The sequence below is a fragment of the Eretmochelys imbricata genome, chromosome 2 (genome assembly GCF_965152235.1).
Source record: "Eretmochelys imbricata isolate rEreImb1 chromosome 2, rEreImb1.hap1, whole genome shotgun sequence".
Classification (NCBI taxonomy): Eukaryota; Metazoa; Chordata; order Testudines; family Cheloniidae; genus Eretmochelys; species Eretmochelys imbricata.
In genome coordinates this window covers 224118921-224142867 of record NC_135573.1, presented here as the reverse complement: position 1 = coordinate 224142867, position 23947 = coordinate 224118921, and the positions used below count along the sequence as shown (strand labels likewise).

General features: G+C 36.7%; 1 protein-coding gene across 2 annotated transcripts in view; it reads right to left on the bottom strand.

The window, feature by feature from the left end:
- Window positions 1–466: 466 nt before the first annotated feature.
- The window catches only part of KRIT1 (KRIT1 ankyrin repeat containing), a 41847-nt gene continuing 18366 nt past the window's right edge, over window positions 467–23947 (bottom strand). For both annotated transcript variants that reach the window (XM_077808114.1, XM_077808115.1), the window contains 10 exons: window positions 23489–23632; window positions 21132–21288; window positions 19245–19352; window positions 17522–17678; window positions 13205–13356; window positions 11904–12070; window positions 7691–7778; window positions 6340–6546; window positions 5905–6021; window positions 467–2477 (listed from right to left, as the gene is read on the bottom strand). In XM_077808114.1, the coding sequence (XP_077664240.1) occupies window positions 2409–2477; window positions 5905–6021; window positions 6340–6546; window positions 7691–7778; window positions 11904–12070; window positions 13205–13356; window positions 17522–17678; window positions 19245–19352; window positions 21132–21288; window positions 23489–23632 (1366 nt within the window). In that variant the 3' untranslated portion in view covers window positions 467–2408. The remainder of the gene's footprint in view (window positions 2478–5904; window positions 6022–6339; window positions 6547–7690; window positions 7779–11903; window positions 12071–13204; window positions 13357–17521; window positions 17679–19244; window positions 19353–21131; window positions 21289–23488; window positions 23633–23947) is intronic.

Below are 23947 nucleotides of genomic sequence, written 5' to 3'. Positions count from 1 at the left end.
TAGCTTGGACATTAGGAAAAAACTTCCTATCAGTGGAGTTAAGCACTGGAATAAATTGCCCAGGGAGGTTGTGGAATCTCCATCATTGGAGATTTTTAAGAGCAGGTTAGACAAACACTTGTCAGGAATGGTCTAGATAATACTTAGTCCTGCCATGAGTGCAGGAGACTGGACTAAATGACTTCTCACTGTCCCCTCCAGTCCTACGATTCTATTATAGGAAATAGCATATAACTGCTAATCTGTTTGTATAGTTACACTGTATTACAGATGACCAGAGGAAGGCTCCCAAACAATTTATGAAATACGACAAATAGTGGCAGAATCTAGTTCTCTGGAAATAGCACGTGTTGTGTTAAGTTACTCAATATTTATTTAGAAAGAAAAATGCATCTTTCATATTGGCCAAGTTTACTTTTAAATATCCCAGCCATTTTTGCAAACAAGCAATTTATTAGACATAATATATAGCAGTAAGGTTTATTAATTTTATTGTTAAATATGCAACTAGACACTTATTTGTATATACAGTTTGTAACATTATACACTTCTAGTTTTCTAACAAGTGCTTGTTATAAAAAAGGATATTCTGATATTAAAGGATATTCTGATAGCTGTGCATTAATTTAGCATCTGCTGTACTATTCACTTCTGATAAAAGGCAATACAATCAATCTAGGAAGATTTACAAGTAACTGCATGCCAATGAAGCTCACGTTGCTTAGGTATGGCTTTAAAGAAAATTCTATAGTACAGACTTTTTCCTGCATGCATTTTTAAAAATTGCCCACAGAGTACTTTATAGTTCGTTAAAATGTACTGATTTTGGGTTTCAGAGACGTTTGAATGCAAAGATGAAAGTACTGCAAAGTGCTACAGTGCCTGGCATTGAATTGTTTAACTTTCATTTTAGAGGCAAGTGCAAATATTTAACTTTACCACAAAATATTACGCGTGGTTTTAGCCACACAATTCCCATTAAAGTCAGTGGGAGATGAAGTTAAAACCCTATAGCGCCCCCTTGAAAGTTCAGAGGTTAGTATAACAGGGTAGTAGTTTGTGGTATAAAGATATATTTCAGACTCCATTTGATGATTTAAAATGTTCATACCATACTGTTCATAAAAATAAACCTAATTAATATATAATAGGAAGATTAAAATATGTTGCAGTTTTACTTTAATTACTGTCATGTTAAGCAAATGTACATTTGCTTGTGTAGGGCAGATTCTGACAACCTCAAAGGCTATCAGAAACTGTCCCTAAGTCTCTTTAAAATTATAGTTTCCAGACTTCTTAAATATTATGAAAAGAAAACAATTATTCCATCATATTCTATTAACAAGATCATATTAGGGCCTCCACCTGCTCCCACTGACACTAATTAGAGCAGAATCGAATCCTCTATGGAGTAAACAGCTCTATGGATGCCCAGTTTCTATCTCTACACTGTAAATCCCCAATCCTGCAAATCCTCCACTCTATGGAGTCCCAACAAAGTCATGTAAGACATGAGCACGAAAATTCAATTAATGGAAACAACTCAAGTCCTTACTACACAAAGTATTACTCAGTCAAACCTGTTGCAATCCAGTAACTAAACTTAATATAAATTTGTTGGAATCCAGTAATTTTTACGTAAGCAGTAATTATGTAAGTAATTATTATGTAAGCAGGGTATTGCATTGCAAAGTAATAATCCACTAGTTTCAAAACATTAAATATGCTAAACATTTAACCTGCTCCTGAAAAGATTTAAAAATGTATTTCCTGATAGCTGTCCTGAGGCAATATTCTAAAATAATACTGGCACATAAGAAAAAAAAATTAAACTTGAAATTAAATCAAGTCTTAACTATAAAATGTATTGAACATCAAACTAAAAACACACAGAGAAACTGACAGGATCACTCACGGGATCCTACAGTCTTCTAATAGAGGTGGAGAAGAATTTTACTCAATATATCTGGGAATACCTTTGGCATTCTTAAGAGAGCAGGTTGCCTATTAAACGTTGTTACTTGTACAGGTTTCATTGCATTCTACAGCATCACAAGTAGATTAATAACAGGTATATTAGGGATTGGTTTAAGGCACTTTGAATCCTCCAAAATCTGTTAGGAACAAGAGCATACTTTATTTTATATTTTAATCTCAATATCTTTCTTCTTGTGGTTTAGCTCAAAAATTAGAATAGCTTATATTGAAGAAAATCTCTTTATAAAAATAGATGTTATATACTTTTTAAAAAAATAACCCATGCAGCTTCTGTACAAAGTCTATACAAATTTCACAACATATTTCATTCTGAGAAACTTTCATGCACGTGAAAGGCTTCTATTTTAATTAAAACAAAGTTACTTCTGTTTAATCACAAAATACTGTTGCATAATCACTGTCCATCGCTGTCATTCATTTCGTTCAGTAGACATTAACTGGCTGTTTAATTTCATCAGCAGTTTTACGACAAGACCTGCCTAGGGGAAAAAATGAAAAAGTTATATCCGGGGTTTCCAGTTATCATATAAAACACACACAGCCTACTTAATTAGATGGTAAACAAATTTATTCACCTCTGTTGCTAACACTTTAGATGATTAAAATTGAATTTTAGGAACCGAGTTCTCTTGCCACTATTTATGCTGTTAGTTTGTCTTTTATTTCTCTCAGTGAAAAGAAAATCATCTTTACTTTAGCTCTTTTCACTTTCAGTCTTTTTTCCTTTCAGGTTCTCAATGGGAGTAGTGTTTTAATTGCAAACAAAATACAGAGAAATGTTTTAAAAACAGCAATTTATACTACAATTTAAAATTAACACAGAAACATTTGTATTGCTATTATGTTTTGCAAAGAGTTATTTTTTCTGGATCAGGTGTGACTTATAATTATAGTGACTTCTAATATTATCCGTATAAGTTTTCTCACGATTAGTGGTACCAGCTTGAATACCACAGTAAATTGGTGTGACTGCAACAACAAATTATTTTATAGAATAGATATATAATTTTAGGCAATGAGGGAGAAAAAACTAATCATTCCTAGCTCTCAACCTTTCTTTTGTATCTCAAGAGGCACCTATTTTCAAGTACTGCATCAACCTTTTTCTCCTCCCCAAAATATTAGATATGCAAAGGGATGAAGCATGTAAGACACCAAAATTTGTAATTTCCTCACAAAATTCTATAACATAGCTAGATGGGTTCAAGCAAGTATTCCCAACCTGACTCCAGCCAAAGCATTACTCAATAACAGCACTATAGCACAGAGTTAATTTATTCCATCAATTGCTACACAGTAACTTTGTAACACTGCTTTCAAAGCTCTTTATTTCACCTATCCCCAAACTCTGCTACTTTTACTAATGCAATTACCAGCTCTCATGATTTTTTGTGGGTCTCATGGTACTTAATATTTTTATTAAAACCGCAACTCTTGGATTCATGTGATTAGGTGAGATACTAAGTTTAAAACTTTCATTTTTAAAAAATTTTCTAACCCTCATCGTTGCAGAGAAACTTTAGATAACATGAACCCTAAAGGCTCAAATATCAGAAAGTAAACCACCCAAATTTCTCATTATAAAATAATCTCATGATTTTTAATTCAAACATGATTTTGGGGGCCTGACACATGATGGATGAATACTTATAGAATCATAGAAATGTAGGGCTGGAGAGACCTCAAGAAATCACAAGTCCAGCCTTCTGTGCTGAGGTAGGACCTAGTAAACCTAGACCCTCCCTGGCAGGTGGGATTATGTTTTTCAGTGTGCATTACTTTGCATTTATCATCCCTGAATTTCATCTGGCATGTTATTGCCCAGTCACCAAATTTTGTGAGATCCCTTTGTAACACTTTGCAGTCTTTTGATTTAACTAAGCTAGGTCTAGTCTACCAATCCACACCCGACACAGTTATACTGACCTAATGCTCGGTGAAGATAGCAGTACGTCAACAGAAAGGCTTCTCCAGTCAAAATAGGTACCGGTGGAGTATCTATGTCAATGGGAGAAGCTCTCCTATTGGCATAGACAGCATCTTCACTCAGCTCTACAGTGCTCTAAGTGTAAACCGGGGTTTCTCAAACTGAGGGTTGTGACCCCTCAGGAGGTTGCGAGTTTATTAGGTGGCGGTTGCGAGCTGTCAGCCTTCACCCCCAAACCCTGCTTCGCCTCCAGCATTTATAATAGTGTTTTAATTTATAAGGGGGATACTACTCAGAGGCTTGCTATGTGAAAGGGGTCACCAATACAAAAGTTTGAGAACCACTGGTGTAGACAGTCCCTTAGTATCGTATGCAAACTTTGCCACCTCACCGTTTACTCTTTTTTCCAGATCATTTATGAATATGTTGAATAGCACTGGTTCCAGTGCAGCTCCTTGATAACCCTGCTATTTACCTCTCTCCATTATGAAAACTGACCATTTATTCCTAACCTTTGTTTCCTATCTTTAATTTGCAAACTGGATACAATTAACTTAGGCTTGAATAGAGACTGGGAATGGATGGGTCATTACACAAAGTAAAACTATTTCCCCATGTTTATTCCCCCCACCACTGTTCCTCAGACGTTCCTGTTAACTGCTGGAAATGGCCCACCTTGATTATCACTACAAAAGGTTCCCCCCCCCACCCCTCCTGCTCATAATAGCTCATCTTAAGTGATCACTCTCCTTAGTGTATATGATAACACCCATTTTTTCATGTTCTGTGTGTATATAAATCTTCTCACTGTATTTTCCACTGAATGCATCCGATGAAGTGAGATCACGAAAGCTTATGCTCAAATAAATTGGTTAGTCTCTAAGGTGCCACTAGTACTCCTTATCTTTTAACCAGTCATTGATCCATGAGTGGACCTTCCATGTATGTTGCTGTGTAAAAAGGAAGCTAACTAGCTATACTGATAGTCACCACTGTTACAAAATTGCAATAAATCTTGTACAAAGTATGTTATGTATGCTATCAATGGAAAAGTTATAGACTGATAAATATTATTAGCCTATTTAAATCCATGCATCATTTTTGTAGATGAAATTATGAATATTTGCTGTGTGTTTGTATCTCAAACTTTTTTTTTCCCTTGGGTGACACCCCACAACAGATTTGCATCTAGACTAGCCAGCCTGCTTAATGGCCCATTAAGGACAATGAGCTCGCCCAGTGAGCCCCTCCTGGAGATATTTCAGAGAGCACTGAGGCAAGACATATAAGGATATGTGATCTAAGACTCCATATTTTGCCAGTAACTTTCCATGCACTTGGGCTGAAAGTATAAAAGGAGACTGGGACACTGTTTCTTTGTCTTCTGCCCTGCTTCACATCTCTGGACAGGATTTCTAACAAAGGAGAGCTTTGCACAAAGGACTGATAACCCCCAATCTAATGGGTGAACTAGAAAGACATATTACAAGCTAGCAGATTTACCATCACTGCTATGAACTTGATCTATAGACTTTGAAAGCACTTGTATATGATTCCTTTAAGCATTTAATAACTCTTTTTCTTTGTATTAATAAACCTTTATTTTTTAATTACTAAAGGATTGGCTACAAGCATGGTATTTGGTAAGATCTAAAGTATATATATTGACCTGGGGGAGTGGCTGAACCTTTGGGATTAGACGAACCTTATGTATGATGAATCTGGTTTTCAGTGACCTCAAAGACCAGATGTCTGGGTGGTGATAGGGGCTGGATTACCAAAGGGGACAGTGTTTTGGCTTCTTGTTAATCCTAGTAGAGATACAGGATCTCACTTTTGTTACTTGCTTGGTGAACTCTTAACGTTCGAATAACCACCAGTTTTAGGGTGTGACTCCTCTGTTCTTATCAGTCTATCCTTAATTTGGCATTGTCAGCTGTAGTCTCAGGTGTATTGAACTACATTTTTTCAATGCTTACCTGTTTGGTATGCACTATGAAGCTCATTTTGTTTTCCAGACTATGGATTTGAAAACATGTATCTGCATCTCCCAACTGCCACATAAAGCAACCATACTTTAGACTGATGAGCAAACCCTGCAGTGAAAAGTAGAAAATGTTGAGAATATTTTCTGAACTATAATGTGAATCTTCTCCACTTTGTCTAAATAAGGTTCTGGTATACATATACAATACTGAGTTTTAAACGATCAACTGCCATAGTATTAGGATTTCCATTTCTAAGAATTTAAAGCTGAAATTCCATATTTTTGAAGTTTTTAAACTTCAGAGTGATTGTAAATGTATACAAGATTTTAATTCAATGCTCAGATGTGAAATAAATCACCAGCACTTAGTAACTCCCCATGCTCTTAACAGCTATGTAAACTGCCAGTATAAACTGCTAACCCTCACCTTGGTTTCCATATTGAGGAGATGCAGACCTTTTACATTTACTCCTACGTACACTCTGATGACTTTATGACTGCTTGAACTCGCCTTGGTGAATACCTGTCCTGTGAAAAAAGCAGCTCCATAGGTAGGAATTTCCCAGCAATTCTGCAAGAACATTCGTTGCAGGTGATGCATCTCTTTACTTACACCTTCACTAGTGCTGAGACTCTAGAATTAAAAGAGCAAATAAGTCACAAAAAAACCTATTAACAATACACATTCTTCAAACAGGGTAAAGTCGGAGCTGGTTTTCTTGAAGGGCTTTTTCTGACAATCATCCTGAAATGATGCCACACCTGGAATAACAGCCTAACAGCAGTGTGATGGGATGTATCAAGCATTTGATACTCCCTGTTGGAGGCCCTGCAGCCTTCGTGCTCCACATCTGAAGAAGGTGTCCTTCTGGGGGAAAAGAGCAGTGAGTTCAGACCTAAGAGTGTATAGAGAGGTCACCCAGGATCAGCGCCTGGTGGAACCAATGAGAATTGGTCCTCCAGCAGTGAGAAGGGCTAGGATCAGGTAGAATCCAATCAGGGCCCATCAGGGAAGGTAAAAAGGACTGGCTGTTTTCTCTAAGGTGCAGACTAGGTGAACCTGGGAAAAAAAGGAGGAATGATCTCCCTTGTCTTAATTCAAAAGCTCAGCCTGATCAGGGATCTAACTCCAACTACACCTTTTGACTGAGTGAGCAAAAGACTGGTTTGTTTTACTTTGTGTAATTTAAAGCCCAAATGGCCATCTTGAGTTAGCTATCAATTGCCTTTGGTAAAATTAAAGGGAGTTCACTTCATGAGATGTGCCCTTGTTCAGATGAGCCCATGACAAACTCTCAATTTGTCAGAAATTCAGAACTGTTTTTTTTTTTTTTTCCCAAAAAGCACTGAAAACATTTCTATTAGATTTCACAAATTTACACTCTTCTGACTTGTACTTTATGCCTAAACTGAATTGACAGTGCCCCTTTAAGCACAGTTAGCTGGCTGGCATCAAAGTAAAAAAAAACAGATTATGACTTCAGTGACACAATTTACTGACAAACAAGTCAACTTTTAATTTTATAATCAGAAAAAATGTTCAAATAGCTCAGTACTAAGATATGTTGTTTCAAGGTACAGTGTATTTCACCTGAATATTAAAAAAAATGGACTACTGAATCAGTAAAAAAAATGATTCACTATCTATTTTTAGCCTTCCTACATTTCTGGCTTTGTATATTACTATAATGCAGAACAATAACAGAAAACTAAAGAAAAATAACTAAAGATTTTAAGACAGGATTTCCAGGACCTGGGGATAGTGTTAATGTTCTTACCTTGTATTCATGAAGTATCCTATTGGTCCAGTGAGGAGCCTTACTTTTTAGTTTGGTGACGGGTACTATAGATTTAAGATTTTCTTCACTAAAAAGCAAAAAGCAAAAATATTACCTAGTTTTCCACCACTGAGCAAAGTACAGGGTACAAGGCAGTGTCTTTCAGAATGGCAATACTAATATCTTTAAGTATCAAATATTGGGATAGACTGTCAGCCCCAATTCAAGCTGCTCTATTGTCATCTCAGCAGCTGAAGAGCTTTCCTAAAGGGGCAGCCAAGGTTTCCCACTGACCAAGAGGAAACCTTAGCTTGCATACAGCCAGTGTAGTTGACACTACACTACCTGTTTCTACCTACCCTGCACTGTGGGTGGTGAAGGGGTGAGGGATTCTAGGAATGGGATGGAACACATTATGCTCTGCCTGATTCTCGCCCAGTATAGTGGTTCCCATTAGTAAATTCTAAACTATGATGGGGGCCATGTCAGCTTACAGTCAGCTTTTTCCCTCTCCATTTTTCTCAGCTGCATCAAGTATAAACTCAGCACAGCTGAGAATTTGTCCCATTAACTTCCAACTGTTACAAATGACTTGAAACCAAGGGTATAGGTGCAAAAATCCATCAGTGCACATTAGTCACTTGGTTTACAAAAGAAAGCTCAATTTCTTTTTATGCACAATCACTACAGGCAATATCATCAGTTTAGATGTAATGTTCTTCCATCCTGAAAAGTTTTTTCACCACCTGCAAATATTATGGTCTGAAAACAATTAAATGAAAACTTGGACAATACAGGATACCCAAACTTCAAAAACTGTTATCAAATCACCAATATGGAGGAAGGGAACATTATTAAAGTTACAGATTTGAAAGGAGAGATCTTTTGCTAAATACATGCACTTGTTCTAAATAACATTATAAACAAAAATCATGATGTCTGTCTCACAAGAATAAAAAGCAGACACAAAGTAAAGTGAAAATGAGTTTTCTCAAGATTCAGAAAAAATGTTCCGTTTCCTTTACACCTAAGAACATACGAATGGCCATACTGGATCAGACCAATGGTCCATCTCGCAGAGCATCCTGTCTTCCAACAGTGGCAAGGGCCGGATGCTTCAGAGGAAATGAACAAAACAGGGCAATTTTTGAGCGATCAGTCCCCTGGCATGCAATCCCAATTTCTGGCAGTCAGAGGTTTAGGGACACCAAGAGCATGAAGTAGTGTTCCTGACCATCTTGGCTAATTGCCATTGATGGACATATCCTCCATGAACTCATCTAATTCATTTTTTGAACCTAGTTATACTTTTGGACTTCATAACATCCCCTGGCAATAAGTTCCACAGGTTGATTATGTGTTGTGTAAAGAAATACTTCCTTAGTTTATTTTAAACCTGCTGCCTATTAATTTCACTGGGTGACCACTGCTTCTTGTGTTATGTAAAGGGGTAAATAACACTTCATTATTCACTTTCTCCACACCATTCATGATTTTATAGACCTCTATTATATCCTCCCTTTGTCAGCTCTTTTCTAAGATGAACAGTCCCCGGTCTTTTTAGTCTCTTCGCATATGGAAGCTGTTCCACACCATGATCATTTTTGTTGCCCCTCTCTGTACATTTTTCAGTTCTAATATATCTTTTTCCAATGCAACCAGAACTGCATGCAATGTTCAAGATATAGGCATTCCACGGGTTTATATAATGGCATTATGATATCTTCTGTTTTATTATCTATCCCTTAATAATGGTTCCTAAGATTCTGTTAGCTTTTTTGACTGCAGCTGCACATTGAACAGATGTTTTCAGAGAAGGATCCACAATGCCTTCAAGATGTCTTGCTTGAGTGGTAACAGCTAATTTAGACCCTATCATTTTGTATGTATAAATTGGGATTATGTTTTCCCATGTGCACTACTTTGCATTTATTTAATTACTGCCATTTTGTTGCCCAGTCACCCAGTTTTGTGAGATCCTGTTGTAACTCTTTATAGTTAGCCTCATAATCAGTTTTAATAACTATCTTGAGTAAATTTATATCGTTTGGAAACTTTCCCACCTCACTGCTTACCCGTTTTTCCAGATCATTTATGAAAATGTTGAACAGCACTAGTCCCAATACATATTGTTGGGGGACCCTGCTATTTACCTCTCTCCACTGTGAAAACTGACCTTTTATTCTTACTCTTTGGATCTTATATTTTAACCAGTTACTGATCCATGAGCTGACCTTCCCTCTTATCTGATAACAGCCTACTTTGCTTAAAAGTCATTGGTGAGGGTCCTTGTCAAAGGCTTTCTGAAAGTCCAAGTACACTATATCCATTGGTCCATGTTTGTTGACCCTCTCAAAGAATTCTAATAGATTGGCAAGGCATGATTTCCCTTTACAAAAGCTGGATAGACTCTTACCCAACATATTATGTTCATCTAAGTGTCTGATAATTCTATTCTTTACTATCATTTCAACCAATTTATCTGGTACTTAAGTTAGGCTTACTGACCTGTAATTGCCAGGATTGCCTCTGGAGCCTTTTTTTTTTTTAAAAAAAAATCGGTTACATTAGTTATTCACCATTCAGCTGATACAGAGGCTTATTTAAGCAACAGGTTACATACCAGTTAGTAATTCTACAATTTCATATTTGAATTCCTTCAGAACTCTTGGGTGAATACCATCTGGTCCTGGTGACTTACGACTGTTTAATTGATCAATTTCTTCCAAAACCTCCTCTACTGACACCTCAATTTGGGACAGTTCCTCATATCTGTCACCTAAAAAGAATGTCTAAGATGTGGGACTTTCCCTCACATCCTCTACAATGAAGACCGATGCAAAGAATTCATTTAACTTCTCCGTAACAGCCGTATAAATTCCTTGAGTGCTCCTGTAGCACTTTGATCATCCAGTGGCCCCCTCCGATTGTTTGGCAGGCTTCCCGCTTCTGATGTACTTTTTAAAAAATTGCTGTTTTTTGGTGTCTTTTGATAGTTGCTCTTCAAATTCTTTTTTGGCCTGCCTCATTATACTTTACACTTGACTTGCCACAGTTTATGTTCCTTGCTATCTTAATCAGTAGGATCTGCCTCCCAATTTTTAAAAGATATCTAAAGTCTGTATTCAAACTTCTTTGCATAATCTGTATATACACCTCTACCCCGATGTAACGCGGTCCTTGGGAGCCAAAAAAAAGAATCTTACTGCGTTACAGGTGAAACCGCGTTATATCGAACTTGCTTTGGCCTCAACATTTCCATTATTAATAGTCATTTCCCGCCCCCTGACTGACCCCTCAGAATCCCTGATCCATCCAACCTCCCCGCCCCCAGCTCCCTGTCCCTGACTGCCCCCCGAAACCCTCTGCCCCTTATCCAACCCTCTGGCCCGGCACCCTTAATATGCTGCTCAGAGCAGCGTGGCGAAGCCAGACAGGCTGATGCGCTGATCTGCTGGAGCGCGCAGCCCCACCCCCCAGAGTGCTGCTTTACCACGTTATATCCGAATTCGTGTGATATCGGGTTGCGTTATATCGGGGTAGAGGTGTATAGCATACAGCAATGGGTTTCTTTTTTTGCACATTCTAAATAATTTTGTTCAAAAAGGTGCTATTCTTAGGTCCTAATCCTGTAAACTCTTATTCCTGTGTGGAACCCTTACACATGCAAATAGCCCTATTCACTTCAGTAGCACTATTTGCATGAATAAGGATTTGCAGGATCAGGCCCTCACCCCCTTGGTATACATCAGAAGTTGCCATAGTCAACATGAATGGGAAATCAATTTCTTGTATAATGGGTTATACAATAGCTGCCTCATCACCACTAAAACCACAGCTCAATGTTACAAGAATGTGATACTGTTTAGCAGCAATTAATAAAATTGACTAAAATTTTTGTTCTTTTAAATGATAACATACCCACTGAAAAACAAAGTCCTCTCGCCCTTAAGTTTTGCAAACTAGTCACACAGAATACACTTTCAATCCCAGACACAGAGGATTTGATGCACAGCTCACATTATTGATATGTGAATTAAGTGGCTGGACTAACGTGCACAGTTCTGAAGCTGTACCCCACATACTGGAGCTCAATGAGTGTGTTTAATTTCTAGTTAATACAACACACCTGCAGTTTACTTGGAAATAGTTGGAACAGTTTATATTAAACATTTCATATTAAAAATAAAACATTTTCAGTTTAAATACTCACTTTAGGAAACCTTGTTTGTGTTTCTTACTCTCATAATTTCCGTAGACTATTTGTAGAAGCAGACTTGCCAGTGTGATCAGTTTGGCATCAGGTGAAGTATAGAAGCCTTTCAGCAAATTATATCTGGCTTCGTCAAACAGGATAAGAATAGCCAGTGGATCCTCAATCTGTTTAAAAACATAAATTTTAAATATTTTTGTTTTATAAATTAAGTATAACTTTTCTCTGATTCTATAGGAGACAAAGATATGATCTTGTTTAACTGAAATGTGTATTTTATTTGGTCTAGAAGAAGAATAAATGCTATGATTCAAAAATATTGATATGCAAGTATTTCCATTTTCTGAATTACACATTCATACTGATCTAATATACATAAATTACAACTGAATATCACACTATACCAAATCAAAATCAAATCAAACACATACAAGCCAAAAAACATTTTACACTGTTGTCAAAAAAAAATCTATTTTCTCACTCTATACGACCAGTTTCTACCACCCTTTCTCTTGCCAATTAGCACCACCTTTCTCTGAGAGTAATCTCACAGATATCAATGAACTATTTGTAAGAAGAAGATTACTCAGAATGAGTAAGGGTGCCAGAATCTGGTCACTAGAAAGTGGGCAGGACTGGAGGAAAATCTGATTGGCTTAACTAAGGTTCCAATCCATAAACAATATTGGCTGTTTTGTGATTAAGTTTAATTGCTTAGGAGTATACTCGGACAAGTCTTTATTTTATTGAAGGAATAGCATTTATGAGAAACTGCTGTTTATAGGAGCTCGCTTAGTACTATTTTATTATTATTATTTACAACACATTTGTTTGGAATGTAAGTAATTTTCTGCAATTTCAAAAATAAAAGGAGAATAAACCTTAGAATTGTAAAAAGTCAGAGGCCTATTCTACCATTGTCCTGTCCCACAACTATTAACAGAAATTACAGGCTTGATCTAACTCCTATAAAAACAACAGGACTCTTTCCTTAATCTTCAGTGCGAGTTGGATTAGGCCCTACATGCACACAGGCAGAGGAACAAATCACTTTAATTGACAGTTACTCTTATACCTATTAATGTTTTCTAACAGGTTTAAATTTGATCTAAAGTCATGGGTTCTGAATCCGTAGTTTGCAACATCCTTCCCTTTCTTATTTGTCAGATGGGAAGAGGGTCCCAAAATTTATTTAAATTCTAAAACATACTAACAGATTGACATTCTAATTAACATACTGCCCAGCTGATAAAGGTTTCTGTTTCTGCACCTGTATTTGATATTAGCACTTTAATGCAGACCTTTTTTTCAACCTCCAAAGGAAGTCTCACGTCCCTCCTCAGGAAAAGCTGTGGAGTTTCCCTTTGAGGATCCAAGTTTGTCAGTTCAGTGAGTATTTCAGGCCAGTCACGAACATGCTGCAAAGGTTTGTGATATGGCTTCAGCTGGAGGCCTGGAAAATAACAACTTTTCATTTAAAATAACAAACAGGGGACTCAAGCACATAGATGCTCAAATTAACACTATACGAAAATGTTAGAACTGAGAATTCGCTTCTCAAACAAAAAACTGTTTTCTTTTTACCATATATAAAAGGTCACAAACATGGTGACAAATTTATCACAGCAGAGGCCACATCAATAATATAAAATGCATGCTAGAATTATGTTCAGCTTCTCAAAAGTGAACTGAAATTATTTTTAAAAAGTAAGTCACGTTAAAAATTTAAGTTTGTAATGAAACACATGGGTGAACCTTAAAACTACAAGTAAAAGGCTGCGGTAAGGACTGCAGGATTAGGCCAAAACACCACATCAAATAAAACATTTTAAATAATTTCCTCTTATTGCTTCTGAATCGGTTCCTTCTGCAAGTGCCTGTGGAATCACAAATGCCCAATTTGGGGTAAGGAACTACATTAACTACTAGGCTTTAATGATTGTATCAGCTAGTGATTGTTACAGTTATTTTAGGAGAAATAAGAGCCCAGTACTCAAGTCTTGACAGGAAAATATATCTTTGGTTTGTTTTAGAAACATATTTGCCATTTTATAAACTGTAATAGTTTCAGGATAGAGGCTTTGCCCTTTCTATGGTCTGTAAAGCATCATGATCCCAACATGTTGTAACCATGCAGTTTTTCCTGCTTCCCTACTCTTATGGAGGCTGAGCTACAGATCTAGATCCTTGTGCCAACCAGCACACAGCAGCAGCTACATTCAGGCAACCCATTTTCCCATCCTCCTTTCCATCATGATCTCCCTACTGCTTGCCTATCTTCTAGCTCCCCACTACTCAACTCTCCCGGACTTCTCTGGCTTCTGCACAGCTACTGCCCACTTAAAATCTTCTCCCAATTCTGCTACTGATTTGTCCTTCCCACATTTAAAACCCTCTACAATTAAAAACATCATACCCCATCATAGTTTTCTTGTTAGATTTTCATTATCTAACGTAAGATGACCATTAGTTGCTTAAATAGGCAAGCAGAAACTGAAGCTGATTTCTCAAAGTATTTTCACAGAGCATCTTGGTTTAAATCTGTTCTATAGAATTCATTGCATGGAGTCTTTTTTTTTTTTGAAAGTTCAAACTCTTAGTCTAATTTGGAAAATTATGAATGTTTCATAGAATTTACTTGTTGGTAACAAAAAATTAACAAATCAGTAATATTTCCCTGTACAGAAAATAAAACATCTCAGTATTTTGGGCAAAATAAGATGGAACACACACTCAGAAGGTAAGGACTGGGTGTTTAAATTTTTTGAAACTAGCTGTTCCACTTGGTATAAACAAACAAACAGTCACTGGGCCAGAGAGAGAGAGAGCACGCGAAATGACTCTATGATCAGCACACTCATCTGGGAAATGCAAGTTCATGTTCCTTCTCCAATGACTAATTATTTATGCACAGTGGAACAGCTTCAACAGGAAAGACTGAGAGAGACCCACATTAGAATATCCTACAGCCCAGTGGCTAGGGGACTCTCCTATAATGTAGGAGAGCCAAGTTCAATTCCCTTCTCCACTTTAGGCAGAGGTGGGGGGATCTGAACTCAGGTGTCTCACATCCCAGGTGAGTGCACTAATCATTGGGCTAAAGCTCATCACAGAGGCACTACCATCTCCTTTTTTCTCCCCTATTTTATGAATCTAGCACTTTTATTATGCCCAGAAACACAATGTTTTGGGTTGAACTAAACATCTTGCTCAACCCAAAAGTGACTCTTTCAGTTTGCTGAAATTATTTGAATTTTCAAATTTTGTTTCACCCAAACTGATATTTTCCCCACATTTTTTCAGAAATGCCAGAGAACCAAAAAAATCAATTTTTATTTGGTCTAAAAGGGACACAAGCATCACGACATCATCATTCAGCCAGGCTCCTTTCATCTCAAAGACTGTAACTCTGCATTTGTATGTCTGCTGGTGGGCCCATACGGTTCTCTACTGGTTGTGCATAACGGGAAGTTAAGTAACAGTGGTGAAACTAGGAGAAAATGGTCAGACAGAAAAACTGAAGAAAAGCATTATTTAAAACAATTTCAACTATAAACACACGCTCATTGTATTTTAAATTCCAGATATATAAAAGAAAGCAGCACTGGAGTGTTGAATTCTTAATGCGCAGCTTTTTTCCTTACATTACCACCAGCAGGGCGTCTAACCCAATTTGAAGCTGTTGAAATCATAATGACAGTTTCTCACATTTAACTGGCGTTACAAATGAGCCCCATAGCAACCTTGTCACAGTAATGCTGTTTACAGCCTTTTCTGACAAGTAGGCGTAACCATGACTGATTACAGCTTATGCACGTTTCTACCTATTTTTTTGAAATCTGGTTGGAAAGAGGTGGCATGAATGTTGCTGAAGAAAAAGAATTACAAAGATATATACCATACGTATGACACTAATCCAAGAGGAGCCTTGAATTGTATGAAAAAGCTAGCAACAGGAATAAGGATGCTTCCTGTGCTAAATATAGCTGAGAACTTGTATAAAATTTTAAAAAAAAGTTAGTGCAACACTGATTACATGAATTTATTAAACATAAGAAATAAATTGAGGTAATCAAATTTACCTTAGTTACACATTTAAGCAGACTAAATAGTCATAAAAAGTACCTCATAATACATAATGCTAGAATCAGGAAAGTAAGTATGCACTAAGGACTGTCACAGGGTGAGGAAGCCCTTTAAGGGGGATGGGACTCAGCTACACTCTGTGCCAGGCTCAGCTCACCTTCCCACGTGAAGGGAATAAAGTCCAGGGATCATATGGTAGAAGACTGAAACTAAGTGCCAGGCCTGCTGGAATGCAAAGGGCAGCATGATTTCAGGTAGCAGGCTGAAGACAAGAAGGGCTCTCCTTAGCTCCCAAACAGATGTTCTAGGAGTGCAACTCTGCAGAGAGGAAAGCTGCAGCAGAAGGGAGCAGACAGACTTGAATTAACACCCAGGCAGAGGACCTGAGAAGTGAGAGCTGCAGGGAGTAATAGCTTCTACAATAGACAACGGGCCAGGGAAAAGGCCATGATTTACATCTGGAAATTATGTTGTTTTATTTGAGAGAAATAAAAAATTCAGTGTCTGAAAAAAAAGGTACTGAAATCCTGTGGCTGCTGAGAGTTCTTTTGATGCACTGGCTTGTGAGATGGCCCACTGGCTTACAGGGATAAACTAGAATGCTTTAAAAATTACAAACTGTTTACAATCTTAAATAATTAACGCAACATATGCATAGATAACATAAGTCCAATCCTTTAATTATTACTCATATGAATAATTCCACTGAAGTTGATTAAGTTGCATATATGAGTTATGTGAGCAAGGTTGGAAGGATTTGGCCCTATACTTGCAGGCAAAGATTTTAAGAGTGGGTGCCTCAAACCAGGCTGCAAAGTCCATACTTAGGCACCTTAAGTGACATGACTGTCAAAAGCATTAGGCATCCAGCAGCTCCCACAGAAGTCCTGTGTTGTCTCTTCAGGCATCTACAGCTAGTTCTCTTTGTGGAGGGTGGCCAGGCAGACTACTGCAGCAGCTCCACTGATCTCAATGGTTTAAAGTTCCAGAAGGCATTCAAGATGATTTTCCCACAGTTTGTATTACAGAACTGTAAGATATTTCACGGTCCACAATCTTTCCCCTTCTTTCCAGTGAGAACCACTATTTTAAAAAACGTGCATGACAGGCACCAAATCTAAGCTATTGAAAAAAGTCTGTTTTTAAAGAATTTTTTTTCTAGGTATTAAAAAAAACCCAGCATACCCCCAAAACCCGCAATAACTCAACATTGCTCAACTCTGAAGTCTCATCTAACTAACAGCCAACTCTCTATCAACCTAATCATGTCTAGGTTTTTTGCAGTTGCCTCTCTGCACTACAGTTGAACAAAATTCTCAAAAATTTTTTAAAGGTCTCCAGAATGGCTCAGCAGTGCAGAAAATGACGGGACAATGTGTATGACTAAAAAAAGCCAGCAAGTTTATTGTTTGGTCTACCAGTCTTGCTTGGGTGCTTTTTTACTTTAGCAAGTCATTTACAAAAATAAATGTAAAAAAACAAAACCCAAAACAATTAAGTCCAACAATGTTGTAAGTTCTCTAACTACTTACTAAGGTTCTCAGAACAAATCCAAATAGTGAAGTACTGCTGTGTTTCTTGAGACAGACGCATTCCTTCCATTATCTGCTGTACAGTAGTATTGTTTCCATGTTTCAACTCAACAGAACGATATGACCCATCCATTCGATAAATCCGTACCTTTTCATACTGTGGCAAAAATATATAAAAATATCATTAAAATAAATGGGGACAAATTAATCATAAGTTAAAATCTCACTCTTCTATTGCTTTCACTTCCACAAACATCAATTTTTAATCCAATTTAGTAGCATTTACATTTTGAGAGAAATAATTGTGCAGAATTATTTTATATTTATCTTGGATCAGAACACCCTTCACAGATCTGTGGGGCCTCCGAGACCCATATAGCATTGTCTCTCTCTACATTTCTATACCATGCCCATTACCATAGTAGCTAAGGTGCAGATTTTTAAAGGTATTTAGGTGTTGCAATGCTGAGCAGAACAATGCATAAATACCTTCAAAAATCTGCGGCTAAGTGCCTACGTATATCCTGCCACATGCATGTAGTGTGATTACTACTACTGATTGAATATGAATTATGCACACAACTAGTTTATATTAAAACATCTTATCGTTACCTTTTCCTCCCTCCATCCCTCTTGTTTGTTTCACTTATCCTTTAAGTCTCATCTTTTAGGCCATAAACTCTTTGGGGGCAAAGGCCTTAATTTATTATATGTTTGTACAGCTCCTAACACAAGGTGATCCCCATCTACTTGAGACCTTTAGGCACTACTACTAATAATTTTTACTCAAAACTCCCATTAACTTCAATGGATTGTGGGTGCAGAACATGTCTCATTACAGCCATGCTTTAAGCACGTGACTAACTTTATGTATGCCATAAATAATCCCATTTAAGTCAATGGGACAATTCATGTGCTTAAGTACCAAGCTGAACTGAGGGCTTAAACATCTTATCTCTACTTGTTTCAATGCTTTAGCTGTTTTTAAAAGAAGTTGCAAACGTTTATTATAATAGCAGTGTATTTCCCCATCTCTCCTCTGCTCCGTCTTTCCCAAAAAGATTCAGAGACCAACCCTGGAAACTTTTAGTCAGAAAGGTGAATGTCTTGGAAAATTATCATTGACTGAAAATGAGGTTAGAATGGAAAAGATTTTGCAATCTTAACTATAGCATTTCCTCCCACTTTTACTGTAGTAACTTCAATTACCAAACATTTAGTTTTACTATATTAATCTGATTATATAAGAAGGCAATAACATCTATTATGCTCAGAGCATACAACAACTGCTGTATAAAGGAAGATGAGAGGGATCAGTTCCTTCTTCAATAACATGAAAGTCAAATGAAAATGTGCTTAAAAACAACATATCAGCAGACTGTATCAATATATAAAACGCTGGTATACCTACAAAAGAAAACAGTGGTAGAATGATCAGTAGTGGCAGTAGAATTTGTGCTATTTTATACCTCCAGAAATCAAAAATTACATTTTAAAATCTTGTACACAGCTGTAGAGCCATAAGTATAAGATACAAACATTTAAAATGACAAATGCATGATTTTTCATAGTTCACACCAAAAATCTAAATATATGCAGAGTATGTGTCCTGTAGACTGTCGTTGCTATATGTGGACTGATCACGTCTTGGTTTTCCACTCTGAATACATTTTTTAAGACTTTAAAATATGACTACTAAACTGTTTAAAAAGTAAACACATACAGGTTTATTTATGGCTTCCTTCAGCAGTTTTGCTGTTTCTTCCCAATCATTTTGTTTGCTCTTTTCACAGACATTCAATGGGGATCTTCCTTGTTGATCAGTAATGTGCTACCAATATGAACAGAAAGACTGGCATAAATATAGTTTTCAATCTAGAAAGGAAAACGTTAACAAGTTTTGAAGATAACTAAAATACCTGGAAAAAGAAAAGGAGTACTTGTGGCACCTTAGAGACTAACAAATTTATTAGAGCATAAGCTTTTGTGAGCGCAAATACCTGGGATTTTCAAGAATATTAATTAAAATCTTCCCTTGTTCAGAAGTTTGATTGTTTAAATACTTTTCATTATTTGTACTTCTTTGTTTATTCTGTCTGTTTCTGGCAGCGTCTCCAAAGGAAAACAGGAAGAGCAGGTATGTTTGCAGGCCAAGATTGAGGTGTGTTGACAGAGTTGTATGAAAACCTTTGCATAGAGCTTGCTTAAACTAAATCTTATTCTAGTCAGCACTGTCAGCCATTTATTACATAAGCACCAATTTGACTCCATTTAAAATAGAATTTTATTATTCTAATTTTGTGCTACTGTGCATTCTGACATATATTCTACATATAGAGTAAAATGCATAGTCATAGATCTTCCATGGTTGTGCTGGTGGTGGAGAGGGGGGTTTGAAGTTCCCATACATAAGAACATAAAAATGGCCCTACTGGGTCAGACCAAAGGTCCATCTTGCCCAGTATCCTGTCTTCTGACAGTGGCCAGTGCCAGGTGCCCCAGAGGGAATGAACAGAACAGGTAATCGTCAAGTGATCCATCCCCTGTCACTCATTCCCAGCTTCTGGCAAACAAAGGCTCGGGACACCATTCCTGCCCATCCTGGCTAATAACCATTGATGGACCTATCCTTCATGAATGTATCTAGTTCTTTTTTGAACCCTGTTATGGTCTTGGCTTTCACAACATCCTCTGGCAAGGAGTTCCACAGGGTGACTGCGTTGTGTGAAGAAATACTTCCTTTTATATACAAATTACTTATTATCAGTAAATTAAATGTAATATAACTAACAACCAAAACTACTGCCCCATTTGATGAGGTTATAACTTCAGTCCTATAATGTATTTTCTATCCATACATTTTCATCACACTATGTTCATTTGTTATTGGACACAGTATGTATATACAGCAAATCTATACAAAAACTGTGCAGAATTTGATTGCTTCCCTCTCTCTACCTTTTGTATGCTGCAGAAAAGAGAGGAACTAACACCACATGTCTCTTATAAGTGTGATCACTTTGTTTGTACTTGGATATATCCTGCTCTGTTCCTCTTTATCTACTTCTTGGCTTTTTTGACTATAAGCTCTTATAGGGCCAGGCACTATCTCTTTGTGCGTTTTTACAGAGCACCTAGAAAAATGCAGCCCAGCCCTGACTGGAGCATATCGATGCGATAGCAATAAACAAAAAAAAGATTATTAACTAGACAAGTAATAGAAATGTGCAATTCAAGCAAAACCCAGAGGCTGAGGAATTTACTTCTTGATAATGAATAGGAACTTTACAAAAAGATACTGAGAGTTTCAACTGAAATCTCTAGTAAAATCCAGTTAAAGTACAGTTAACAAAGGGGGCAACTATAAATCAGTCTGGATGTTTGGGGCAGAATAAGTTTTAAGATGGAGTTTCTATGATAATTGTACAATTGGAATTTGGGAGTTTAAAACGTATGTCCTTTTTAATTTAATTTAGAGACAATTAAGAACTGAAACTATATTTATTTGTTTTTACCTTGGGAACTGGAGACATATAATATATGAGAGATATTGTAAGTGTATGATGCAACTGTAGGTAAGACTATCATTCCAGTTACAAAGGTATCTTACTCTGTCAATTTCCAGATGGTTTAGAAGAATTTTCACAATTTCAGCATGTCCTCCTCCAGCAGCAAAATGAAGAGGAGAGCTAAGTTGTCCATTCAGTAGGTTTGGATTACATTTCCCTTTCTCCAGCAACATTCGAGTGGCTTCAACTTTTCCATACCTACAAGAGAGATTAAAAGCAGAAATGGCCACAACAAAGAACACAACAAGATTTTTTAAAAAAAAACCTATTTCAGATGCTTTCAGAGATATTCCTGAATGTTTTAGACATATGGCATATTTAGAATAGGGAAATGTGGTCTGGATGCAATTACTATAATGTTGGTTCATAATTGGCTTAAAAATCATACTCAAAGAATACTTATCAATGATTTGCTCTCAAACTGTGAGGGTGTTTCCAGTGGGATCCTGTAGGGGTCTGTTGTGGGACCAATAACTTATTCAATATTTTCATTAAATTACTTGAATAATCGAGTGGAGAATATGCTTATAAAATTTGCAGAAGACACCATTTCGGGAGGGGTTGCAAGCACTTTGGAGGACAGGATTAGAATTCAATATGATCTTGATAAATAGGAGAATTGGTCTGAAATTAACAAGATGAAATTTAATGAAGACAAATGCAAATTACTACACTTAGGAAGGAAATAGCAAATGCGCAACTACAAACTGGGGAATAACTGACTAAGCAGTAGTATTGCAGAAAAGGATCTGGGGATTATAGTGGATCGCCAATTTAATATGAGCCAAAGATGTGATTCAGCTGCGAAGAAAGAAAAATATCATTCTGGGATGTATTAGTAGGAGTGCCAGATGCATGATATGGGAGATAATTGCTCTGCTACACTCTGTCTTCAAACATGTTAAGGGATGTTAAAAAGAGAACAGTGATCAATTGTTCTCCATGTCCACTGAAAGCAGGACAAGAAGTCATCAACTTAGTTTGCAGCAAAGGCGATTTAGATTAGATATTAGGAAAAACTTCCTAACTATAATGATAGTTAAGTATTGGAATAGACTTCCAAAGGAGGTCATGGAATCCCTGTCATTGGAGATTTTTTAAGACAAAACACCAGTCAGGGATGGTCTAGGTATACTTGGGTACTGCCTCAGCCCAGGGAAGGTTGAGGTCCTTTTCAGCCCTATAATTCTATGATACAAAGAATAAGAGCTGTCTTGTGAACAATTTTAGTTCAGACTACAGGAATGCAGAGCAAAATTCTTCTTTTCTGGATAACCTACTCCTCATTAAAGACTATTTACATGTGTAATTTGGTGGGAAATGCATTTAAGCCATTTGAATTTTTGGTGAGCTAAAAACATTTTATAATGCTTTAAAAAGTGTAATTTCTTTCACTCATCAATAATTCAAAAAAATAGCTGAAGAATGTTTCCTCATTTTCCATAAAAATTCACCTCTGGGCTAAGAAAGCACATAAGAATAATTATCCAAAGGACGTATTTTCAGAATGTAAGGATCATGTGAAAAGAAGGGTTATAATGAAACTTCTGGTGTAATGTTATCTATAATGGCCAGGTTACAACACTGTATAGAACCAGAAGTAAACACTGAAATAACAAAAAATAAAGGAAAATATTATTTAAAGTTCTTGCTATCTGTGTACTTTCAAAATGGAATAATCAAGCCATTGTTTAACAATAATGCTCTTCACTTCTATACCACATTCTATCTAAGGGTTCCCACGCATGACATTAAAATCAAAAGATTTTAAAAATCCAGTTTATTTTGCATCATTTATGTGATTATCTTTCTGCATTTGTCTCAACAAAGACAAAAATCAATGAAATCAGTTTCACTTTTGTTCATATGTCAGTTTCACTTTCAAATTCTCAGTATTGTAATATTTGCAGAAGAATGATTTGATTAAGTTAAAGATTAACGAATAAGTATTTTCACTGGAATTTAAGAAAATATTGAAAAATTTTTTTAGTCTGAGAGTTTGTAATATTTGTTTTAATAAAATCTAAATTTTGGGCTACATAGGAATTGGTATTCTGGATCAGACCTATGGTCCATCTAGTCCAGTAGTGTCTCTGATAGGGGCCACTACCAAATATTTCAGAGGAGAGTACAAGAAAACTAGCATTAGGCTGATGTAGGACAATGTCCCATTAGTTCTCCACCTTCTAAACCTTTTAGTCAGAGATCAGCTTAAACCTTGAAGCATGAGGTTTAATTTCTCTTTCAACATTTTTTTTAATATTAACTCTAAGAACAAATGATGACTAAAATGCTAGAGTTCGGATTTCCTGGCATTTAATTACTATTTTAAACCACACAAGTGCTTAGTGGTACAGGTTTTCAGCCGTAAATATATTCACTTGGCAAAAATACTCACCAGCACGCATAATGGATAGGTGCCCAATGGTCACTGTCTAACTGGTTGACTGAAAAGTTGTCATCTAGAAGGCGACTCAGTAATTCGGAGTCTCCTTCACAAGCACTGCGATGAAGAGGGAAATCATCTACCCACTGGCGCTCTCTAGTAATCAAAACCAAAATATGAAAAAGATGCAACTCACTTGTATTTCAACAATCAAACATAAAGAAATATAAAAATGACAACTTATGGGTATCTAATGATGTGCCCAAAGCACAAGCAGCTAAAATGTTTATACAATTAGAACTTAGGTAGACAGATGGCCAGCCATGACTAATATTCATCACTCTACAAAACACGCACTTTAGTGTTGCCTCGTCCTCCAACTGTTCCACTGCTTCCCCATATTCCACCTTACATTTGTTTGTTTCACCAATCTGTTGTGTTCTGCTGCAAGTACTTTGGGGATTACTTTTT